Source organism: Oncorhynchus mykiss, chromosome 30 (genome assembly GCF_057628025.1).
Source record: "Oncorhynchus mykiss isolate SJ-2025 chromosome 30, ASM5762802v1, whole genome shotgun sequence".
NCBI lineage: Eukaryota > Metazoa > Chordata > Actinopteri > Salmoniformes > Salmonidae > Oncorhynchus > Oncorhynchus mykiss.
Window position 1 is genome coordinate 23275614 of NC_143051.1, and position 12292 is coordinate 23287905.

Below are 12292 nucleotides of genomic sequence, written 5' to 3' on the forward strand. Positions count from 1 at the left end.
TGACTCTGGTTCCTCTCTAGTGGAGGTAGGAGTATAGTAGAGGACTGGTCAACCCTCTGAGCCTGGTTCCTCTCTAGTGGAGTTATGAGTATAGTAGAGGACTGGTCAGCTGTCTGACCCTGGTTCCTCTCTAGTGGAGTTAGGAGTATAGTAGAGGACTGGTCAATCCTCTGACCCTGGTTCCTCTCTAGTGGAGGTAGGAGTATAGTAGAGGACTGGTCAGCTGTCTGACCCTGGTTCCTCTCTAGTGGAGGTAGGAGTATAGTAGAGGTCTGGTCAACCCTCTGACTCTGGTTCCTCTCTAGTGGAGGTAGGAGTATAGTAGAGGACTGGTCAATCCTCTGACCCTGGTTCCTCTCTAGTGGAGGTAGGAGTATAGTAGAGGACTGGTCAATCCTCTGACCCTGGTTCCTCTCTAGTGGAGGTAGGAGTATAGTAGAGGTCTGGTCAGCTGTCTGACCCTGGTTCCTCTCTAGTGGAGGTAGGAGTATAGTAGAGGTCTGGTCAGCTGTCTGAGCCTGGTTCCTCTCTAGTGGAGGTAGGAGTATAGTAGAGGTTTGGTCAGCTGTCTGACCCTGGTTCCTCTCTAGTGGAGGTAGGAGTATAGTAAAGGACTGGTCAGCCCTCTGAGCCTGGTTCCTCTCTAGTGGAGCTATGAGTATAGTAGAGGACTGGTCAGCTGTCTGACCCTGGTTCCTCTCTAGTGGCGGTAGGAGTATAGTAGAGGACTGGTCAGCTGTCTGACCCTGGTTCCTCTCTAGTGGAGTTAGGAGTATAGTAATGGACTGGTCAATCCTCTGACCCTGGTTCCTCTCTAGTGGAGGTAGGAGTATAGTAGAGGACTGGTCAGCTGTCTGACCCTGGTTCCTCTCTAGTGGAGGTAGGAGTATAGTAGAGGACTGGTCAATCCTCTGACCCTGGTTCCTCTCTAGTGGAGGTAGGAGTATAGTAGAGGACTGGTCAGCTGTCTGACCCTGGTTCCTCTCTAGTGGAGGTAGGAGTATAGTAGAGGTCTGGTCAACCCTCTGACCCTGGTTCCTCTCTAGTGGAGGTAGGAGTATAGTAGAGGACTGGTCAATCCTCTGACCCTGGTTCCTCTCTAGTGGAGGTAGAGTATAGTAGAGGACTGGTCAATCCTCTGACCCTGGTTCCTCTCTAGTGGAGGTAGGAGTATAGTAGAGGTCTGGTCAGCTGTCTGACCCTGGTTCCTCTCTAGTGGAGGTAGGAGTATAGTAGAGGACTGGTAAATCCTCTGACCCTGGTTCCTCTCTAGTGGAGGTAGGAGTATAGTAGAGGTCTGGTCAACCCTCTGACCCTGGTTCCTCTCTAGTGGAGGTAGGAGTATAGTAGAGGACTGGTCAATCCTCTGACCCTGGTTCCTCTCTAGTGGAGGTAGGAGTATAGTAGAGGACTGGTCAGCTGTCTGACCCTGGTTCCTCTCTAGTGGAGGTAGGAGTATAGTAGAGGTCTGGTCAACCCTCTGACTCTGGTTCCTCTCTAGTGGAGGTAGGAGTATAGTAGAGGACTGGTCAATCCTCTGACCCTGGTTCCTCTCTAGTGGAGGTAGGAGTATAGTAGAGGACTGGTCAATCCTCTGACCCTGGTTCCTCTCTAGTGGAGGTAGGAGTATAGTAGAGGTCTGGTCAGCTGTCTGACCCTGGTTCCTCTCTAGTGGAGGTAGGAGTATAGTAGAGGTCTGGTCAGCTGTCTGACCCTGGTTCCTCTCTAGTGGAGGTAGGAGTATAGTAGAGGTCTGGTCAGCTGTCTGACCCTGGTTCCTCTCTAGTGGAGGTAGGAGTATAGTAGAGGTCTGGTCAGCTGTCTGACCCTGGTTCCTCTCTAGTGGAGGTAGGAGTATAGTAAAGGACTGGTCAGCCCTCTGAGCCTGGTTCCTCTCTAGTGGAGCTATGAGTATAGTAGAGGACTGGTCAGCTGTCTGACCCTGGTTCCTCTCTAGTGGAGGTAGGAGTATAGTAAAGGACTGGTCAGCCCTCTGAGCCTGGTTCCTCTCTAGTGGAGCTATGAGTATAGTAGAGGACTGGTCAGCCCTCTGAACCTGGTTCCTCTGTTGCTTTCTTCCAAGGTTCCTTTTTTCTGTGGAGTTTTTCCTGACCACTGTGATTCATCTTTTTTAATCCTTGGCTCTTTGGGGTTTTCGGCTGTTTATCTGTGAAGCACTTTGTTGCATCTGCTGACGTAAAGAGGGCTTTATGAAATGAAATTGAATTTGATGAAATGATTTGAGTTAGGAGGGGAGTCATTGTGACTGTGAAGGAAGTACTGTGAATGGGACATATGGCCTTTAAGAGTTAAGTACCCGGTTAGAATGAATGGTTCTGTAGGCCATCCCTGTGGATTGATGGTCCTAGGCCAGGTTTGTGGATGGATGAGACAATCATCTTTTTTGTTATTCAATTTTCATAGTGCTCATAGTTTACAGGACCTAGTTTCTTTTCTGTGGTGGTTTTTGAAGTGGTATGCATTACTGAACGTGAATGTATTGTGTCATTTTGGGATCGCTACCTTTTAAGTATGCAGTAGGCAGAAATACAAAACCCCATACGTTTCCCATGCTAATTGAGTTACACCATGTCTATCCCCCGGGCCCCTCACTTAACATGCAGGGTGCATTTTTAGTAGAAGGAGCAATCCTTCCTGTCCCCCCCTTACCCCTTCCCCTGACATTACACAGTCTCTTCAATTCCATTTTTAAGCAACAGAAGAGTATGAATATTCAGAATGACTACGGGCGTCGGAATTACTATCGAAAATGCACCACAAGATTAAATCATTTGAAGAGGGACTTGCAGAACTTGGAGGGAGAGGGAGAGAGGGAGAGAGGGAGAGAGGGAGAGAGTTATTAAGTTACATGAGATAATGGTGTAATGTGATAGTGATCTTTTACAGTGAAGCCCCTAAAAAGAGCCTCAGATCATTGTGATGGAACTGGATATGAGTCCTAGACATGATAGAGTGTTTCTTGGGTTCTATGATTTTGTTACCACAAGACCCTATTCTCTATTTAAAGATCTTAAAAGACTCCCAATCTTTAATGACATTACAAGGCTGTATTCAGTCATGAATTTTTGGGATATGTTTTCATATTTTGAGAAAATATACATATATTCTAGCACAATAAGAACCCATGCTTATTTGAAATGGAGTAGATTGTATTTCTGTTTCAGCCACTATACATCATTTTGTTGACTATTCCAAAAAAAACAAATACCTAATTCCATTTTGACAGGGCCTTGGACACTCAGAAGTATGAAATATCTAAAATGACTAACGGCACATCCGTAAATTCACTCTGGCTTTCTACTCCAATTTCAAAGCTCTCTCGTCTGAGTGTGCCAGAGTGCATAATAACTGATGAATTTACGAATGCGCAACACTCGTTGAATATGGACGGTGTCATTAAACGTTGGCAAAATGGTGTAATTAAATTGTTTCCAGCAGCACTAATGCTCTAGACAGCATGAAAACAGCCTAACCAGCTCTGCTAGGGCGAATAAAATGGTCAGAGTGAGGTGTTCTCTCATTTGTTTCTGGAGGTTGCTAGCAAGCTAGCCAAAGTTAGCCAGTTAGCTTGGGTGCTTGACAGCCGTTGTGAGGTCAGAGCACTCGGATCAACCCTACTCCTCGGCCAGAGCGTCCAGTGTGCGCTCCGAGAGCAAAACAATCTGTCAATGCTCTCAATTTACGAACAAACCCAAAGTGCTCTTTGACAAACAGGAGGCAACTTATAAATGCACACTTTGTGGGGAAAAATCCATCATTAACACTTTCCTCTCTCCTCTTCAGGAAAGCTGTGGCGCAGGAGAATCGTGCTCCAAGTACCCCAGGGTGATGGGCGATCCTGCCCCCCTCAGAGGGAACAGTGGAAGCCTTGCCCTGTCAGACCCTGCTACCAATGGAGATACAGCTCCTGGTCCGAATGCAAGTCTGAGGTGAGGTGTTCTCTCTATCTCTCTCTCTCTCTCTCTCTCTCTCTCTCTCTCTCTCTCTCTCTCTCTCTCTCTCTCTCTCTCTCTCTCTCCTTCTCTGTTTTATGGTCAGAGTGCAAGTCAGAGGTGAAACCATTCAAAACCACAACCTCCATCATATACTCCTGTCTATCCTGTACTGTAATGATGTATTGGTAAAAGCAATTCCCAAATGAACATGTTTCTCTATCTTTTAGTGTATATGTGGTATTATCCATCAGTGGTCTTACTTCCCATGAAGACTTGTGTTTCTCTATGCCTGTCATTTACCTCCATGTTATTTCATCGTCATCCACAGGTTCCCCTTTCTGTCATCCATTATTTTTCTTCAGCAATAATGAAAAATGACATGTTCACCCCATACCCAATATAACAATAATATGTTCACCCCATACCCAATATAACAATAATATGTTCACCCCATACCCAATATAACAATAATATGTTCACCCCATACCCAATATAACAATAATATGTTCACCCCATACCCAATATAACAATAATATGTTCACCCCATACCCAATATAACAATAATATGTTCACCCCATACCCAATATAACAATAATATGTTCACCCCATACCCAATATAACAATAATATGTTCACCCCATACCCAATATAACAATAATATGTTCACCCCATACCCAATATAACAATACTATGTTCACCCCATACCCAATATAACAATAATATATTCACCCCATACCCAATATAACAATAATATGTTCACCCCATACCCAATATAACAATACTATGTTCACCCCATACCCAATATAACAATAATATGTTCACCCCATACCCAATATAACAATAATATGTTCACCCCATACCCAATATAACAATAATATGTTCACCCCATACCCAATATAACAATAATATGTTCACCCCATACCCAATATAACAATAATATATTCACCCAATATAACAATAATATGTTCACCCCATACCCAATATAACAATACTATGTTCACCCCATACCCAATATAACAATAATATGTTCACCCCATACCCAATATAACAATAATATGTTCACCCCATACCCAATATAACAATAATATGTTCACCCCATACCCAATATAACAATAATATGTTCACCCCATACCCAATATAACAATAATATGTTCACCCCATACCCAATATAACAATAATATGTTCACCCCATACCCAATATAACAATAATATGTTCACCCCATACCCAATATAACAATAATATGTTCACCCCATACCCAATATAACAATAATATGTTCACCCCATACCCAATATAACAATAATATGTTCACCCCATACCCAATATAACAATAATATGTTCACCCCATACCCAATATAACAATAATATGTTCACCCCATACCCAATATAACAATAATATGTTCACCCCATACCCAATATAACAATAATATGTTCACCCCATACCCAATATAACAATAATATGTTCACCCCATACCCAATATAACAATACTATGTTCACCCCATACCCAATATAACAATAATATGTTCACCCCATACCCAATATAACAATAATATGTTCACCCCATACCCAATATAACAATAATATGTTCACCCCATACCCAATATAACAATAATATGTTCACCCCATACCCAATATAACAATAATATGTTCACCCAATATAACAATAATATGTTCACCCCATACCCAATATAACAATAATATATTCACCCAATATAACAATACTATGTTCACCCCATACCCAATATAACAATAATATGTTCACCCCATACCCAATATAACAATAATATGTTCACCCCATACCCAATATAACAATACTATGTTCACCCCATACCCAATATAACAATAATATGTTCACCCCATACCCAATATAACAATAATATGTTCACCCCATACCCAATATAACAATAATATGTTCACCCCATACCCAATATAACAATAATATGTTCACCCCATACCCAATATAACAATAATATGTTCACCCCATACCCAATATAACAATAATATGTTCACCCCATACCCAATATAACAATACTATGTTCACCCCATACCCAATATAACAATAATATGTTCACCCCATACCCAATATAACAATACTATGTTCACCCCATACCCAATATAACAATAATATGTTCACCCCATACCCAATATAACAATAATATGTTCACCCCATACCCAATATAACAATACTATGTTCACCCCATACCCAATATAACAATAATATGTTCACCCCATACCCAATATAACAATAATATGTTCACCCCATACCCAATATAACAATACTATGTTCACCCCATACCCAATATAACAATACTATGTTCACCCCATACCCAATATAACAATAATATGTTCACCCCATACCCAATATAACAATAATATGTTCACCCCATACCCAATATAACAATAATATGTTCACCCCATACCCAATATAACAATAATATGTTCACCCCATACCCAATATAACAATAATATGTTCACCCCATACCCAATATAACAATAATATGTTCACCCCATACCCAATATAACAATAATATGTTCACCCCATACCCAATATAACAATAATATATTCACCCAATATAACAATAATATGTTCACCCCATACCCAATATAACAATAATATGTTCACCCCATACCCAATATAACAATAATATGTTCACCCCATACCCAATATAACAATAATATGTTCACCCCATACCCAATATAACAATACTATGTTCACCCCATACCCAATATAACAATACTATGTTCACCCCATACCCAATATAACAATAATATATTCACCCAATATAACAATACTATGTTCACCCCATACCCAATATAACAATAATATGTTCACCCCATACCCAATATAACAATAATATGTTCACCCCATACCCAATATAACAATACTATGTTCACCCCATACCCAATATAACAATAATATGTTCACCCCATACCCAATATAACAATAATATGTTCACCCCATACCCAATATAACAATAATATGTTCACCCCATACCCAATATAACAATAATATGTTCACCCCATACCCAATATAACAATAATATGTTCACCCCATACCCAATATAACAATAATATGTTCACCCCATACCCAATATAACAATAATATGTTCACCCCATACCCAATATAACAATAATATGTTCACCCCATACCCAATATAACAATAATATGTTCACCCCATACCCAATATAACAATAATATGTTCACCCCATACCCAATATAACAATAATATGTTCACCCCATACCCAATATAACAATAATATGTTCACCCCATACCCAATATAACAATAATATGTTCACCCCATACCCAATATAACAATAATATGTTCACCCCATACCCAATATAACAATAATATGTTCACCCCATACCCAATATAACAATAATATGTTCACCCCATACCCAATATAACAATAATATGTTCACCCCATACCCAATATAACAATAATATGTTCACCCCATACCCAATATAACAATAATATGTTCACCCCATACCCAATATAACAATAATATGTTCACCCCATACCCAATATAACAATAATATGTTCACCCAATATAACAATACTATATTCACCCCATACCCAATATAACAATAATATGTTCACCCCATACCCAATATAACAATAATATGTTCACCCCATACCCAATATAACAATAATATGTTCACCCCATACCCAATATAACAATAATATGTTCACCCCATACCCAATATAACAATAATATGTTCACCCCATACCCAATATAACAATAATATGTTCACCCCATACCCAATATAACAATAATATGTTCACCCAATATAACAATAATATGTTCACCCCATACCCAATATAACAATAATATGTTCACCCAATATAACAATACTATATTCACCCCATACCCAATATAACAATAATATGTTCACCCCATACCCAATATAACAATAATATGTTCACCCCATACCCAATATAACAATAATATGTTCACCCCATACCCAATATAACAATAATATGTTCACCCCATACCCAATATAACAATAATATGTTCACCCCATACCCAATATAACAATAATATGTTCACCCCATACCCAATATAACAATAATATGTTCACCCAATATAACAATAATATGTTCACCCCATACCCAATATAACAATAATATGTTCACCCCATACCCAATATAACAATAATATGTTCACCCCATACCCAATATAACAATAATATGTTCACCCCATACCCAATATAACAATAATATGTTCACCCCATACCCAATATAACAATAATATGTTCACCCCATACCCAATATAACAATAATATGTTCACCCCATACCCAATATAACAATAATATGTTCACCCCATACCCAATATAACAATAATATGTTCACCCCATACCCAATATAACAATAATATGTTCACCCCATACCCAATATAACAATAATATATTCACCCCATACCCAATATAACAATAATATGTTCACCCCATACCCAATATAACAATAATATGTTCACCCCATACCCAATATAACAATAATATGTTCACCCCATACCCAATATAACAATAATATGTTCACCCCATACCCAATATAACATAATATATTCACCCCATACCCAATATAACAATAATATATTCACCCCATACCCAATATAACAATACTATGTTCACCCCATACCCAATATAACAATAATATGTTCACCCCATACCCAATATAACAATAATATGTTCACCCCATACCCAATATAACAATAATATGTTCACCCCATACCCAATATAACAATAATATATTCACCCCATACCCAATATAACAATAATATATTCACCCCATACCCAATATAACAATAATATGTTCACCCCATACCCAATATAACAATAATATGTTCACCCCATACCCAATATAACAATAATATGTTCACCCCATACCCAATATAACAATACTATGTTCACCCCATACCCAATATAACAATAATATGTTCACCCCATACCCAATATAACAATAATATGTTCACCCCATACCCAATATAACAATAATATGTTCACCCCATACCCAATATAACAATAATATGTTCACCCCATACCCAATATAACAATAATATGTTCACCCCATACCCAATATAACAATAATATGTTCACCCCATACCCAATATAACAATAATATGTTCACCCCATACCCAATATAACAATAATATGTTCACCCCATACCCAATATAACAATAATATGTTCACCCCATACCCAATATAACAATAATATGTTCACCCCATACCTAATATAACAATAATATGTTCACCCCATACCCAATATAACAATAATATGTTCACCCCAAACCCAATATAACAATAATATGTTCACCCCATACCCAATATAACAATAATATGTTCACCCCATACCCAATATAACAATAATATGTTCACCCCATACCCAATATAACAATAATATGTTCACCCCATACCCAATATAACAATAATATGTTCACCCCATACCCAATATAACAATAATATGTTCACCCCATACCCAATATAACAATAATATGTTCACCCCATACCCAATATAACAATAATATGTTCACCCCATACCCAATATAACAATAATATGTTCACCCCATACCCAATATAACAATACTATGTTCACCCCATACCCAATATAACAATAATATATTCACCCCATACCCAATATAACAATAATATGTTCACCCCATACCCAATATAACAATAATATGTTCACCCCATACCCAATATAACAATAATATGTTCACCCCATACCCAATATAACAATAATATGTTCACCCAATATAACAATAATATGTTCACCCCATACCCAATATAACAATAATATATTCACCCCATACCCAATATAACAATAATATGTTCACCCCATACCCAATATAACAATACTATGTTCACCCCATACCCAATATAACAATAATATGTTCACCCCATACCCAATATAACAATAATATGTTCACCCCATACCCAATATAACATAATATATTCACCCCATACCCAATATAACAATAATATGTTTACCCCATACCCAATATAACAATAATATGTTCACCCCATACCCAATATAACATAATATATTCACCCCATACCCAATATAACAATAATATGTTCACCCCATACCCAATATAACAATAATATGTTCACCCCATACCCAATATAACATAATATATTCACCCCATACCCAATATAACAATACTATGTTCACCCCATACCCAATATAACAATAATATGTTCACCCCATACCCAATATAACAATAATATGTTCACCCCATACCCAATATAACAATACTATGTTCACCCCATACCCAATATAACAATAATATGTTCACCCCATACCCAATATAACAATACTATGTTCACCCCATACCCAATATAACAATAATATATTCACCCCATACCCAATATAACAATAATATGTTCACCCCATACCCAATATAACAATACTATGTTCACCCCATACCCAATATAACAATAATATGTTCACCCCATACCCAATATAACAATACTATGTTCACCCCATACCCAATATAACAATAATATGTTCACCCCATACCCAATATAACAATAATATGTTCACCCCATACCCAATATAACAATACTATGTTCACCCCATACCCAATATAACAATAATATGTTCACCCCATACCCAATATAACAATACTATGTTCACCCCATACCCAATATAACAATAATATGTTCACCCCATACCCAATATAACAATACTATGTTCACCCCATACCCAATATAACAATAATATGTTCACCCCATACCCAATATAACAATACTATGTTCACCCCATACCCAATATAACAATAATATGTTCACCCCATACCCAATATAACAATAATATGTTCACCCCATACCCAATATAACAATACTATGTTCACCCCATACCCAATATAACAATACTATGTTCACCCCATACCCAATATAACAATACTATGTTCACCCCATACCCAATATAACAATAATATGTTCACCCCATACCCAATATAACAATAATATGTTCACCCCATACCCAATATAACAATAATATGTTCACCCCATACCCAATATAACAATAATATGTTCACCCCATACCCAATATAACAATAATATATTCACCCAATATAACAATAATATGTTCACCCCATACCCAATATAACAATAATATGTTCACCCCATACCCAATATAACAATAATATGTTCACCCCATACCCAATATAACAATAATATGTTCACCCCATACCCAATATAACAATACTATGTTCACCCCATACCCAATATAACAATAATATGTTCACCCCATACCCAATATAACAATAATATGTTCACCCCATACCCAATATAACAATAATATGTTCACCCCATACCCAATATAACAATAATATGTTCACCCCATACCCAATATAACAATAATATGTTCACCCCATACCCAATATAACAATAATATGTTCACCCCATACCCAATATAACAATAATATGTTCACCCCATACCCAATATAACAATAATATGTTCACCCCATACCCAATATAACAATACTATGTTCACCCCATACCCAATATAACAATAATATGTTCACCCCATACCCAATATAACAATAATATGTTCACCCCATACCCAATATAACAATAATATGTTCACCCCATACCCAATATAACAATAATATGTTCACCCCATACCCAATATAACAATAATATGTTCACCCCATACCCAATATAACAATAATATGTTCACCCCATACCCAATATAACAATAATATGTTCACCCCATACCCAATATAACAATAATATGTTCACCCCATACCCAATATAACAATAATATGTTCACCCCATACCCAATATAACAATAATATATTCACCCCATACCCAATATAACAATAATATGTTCACCCAATATAACAATACTATGTTCACCCCATACCCAATATAACAATAATATGTTCACCCCATACCCAATATAACAATAATATATTCACCCCATACCCAATATAACAATAATATATTCACCCAATATAACAATAATATGTTCACCCCATACCCAATATAACAATACTATGTTCACCCCATACCCAATATAACAATAATATATTCACCCAATATAACAATAATATGTTCACCCCATACCCAATATAACAATACTATGTTCACCCCATACCCAATATAACAATAATATGTTCACCCCATACCCAATATAACAATAATATGTTCACCCCATACCCAATATAACAATAATATGTTCACCCCATACCCAATATAACAATAATATGTTCACCCCATACCCAATATAACAATAATATGTTCACCCCATACCCAATATAACAATAATATGTTCACCCCATACCCAATATAACAATAATATGTTCACCCCATACCCAATATAACAATAA

The 12292-nt window shown here is 37.2% G+C and overlaps 1 protein-coding gene across 1 annotated transcript in view; it reads left to right on the forward strand.

The window, feature by feature from the left end:
* Positions 1-12292, forward strand: part of LOC110489408 (thrombospondin type-1 domain-containing protein 7A) — a 168857-nt gene that overhangs the window by 137056 nt on the left and 19509 nt on the right. Inside the window, exon 21 of the mRNA XM_036971022.2 lies at positions 3805-3950. Within this exon, the coding sequence (XP_036826917.1) occupies positions 3805-3950 (146 nt within the window). The remainder of the gene's footprint in view (positions 1-3804; positions 3951-12292) is intronic.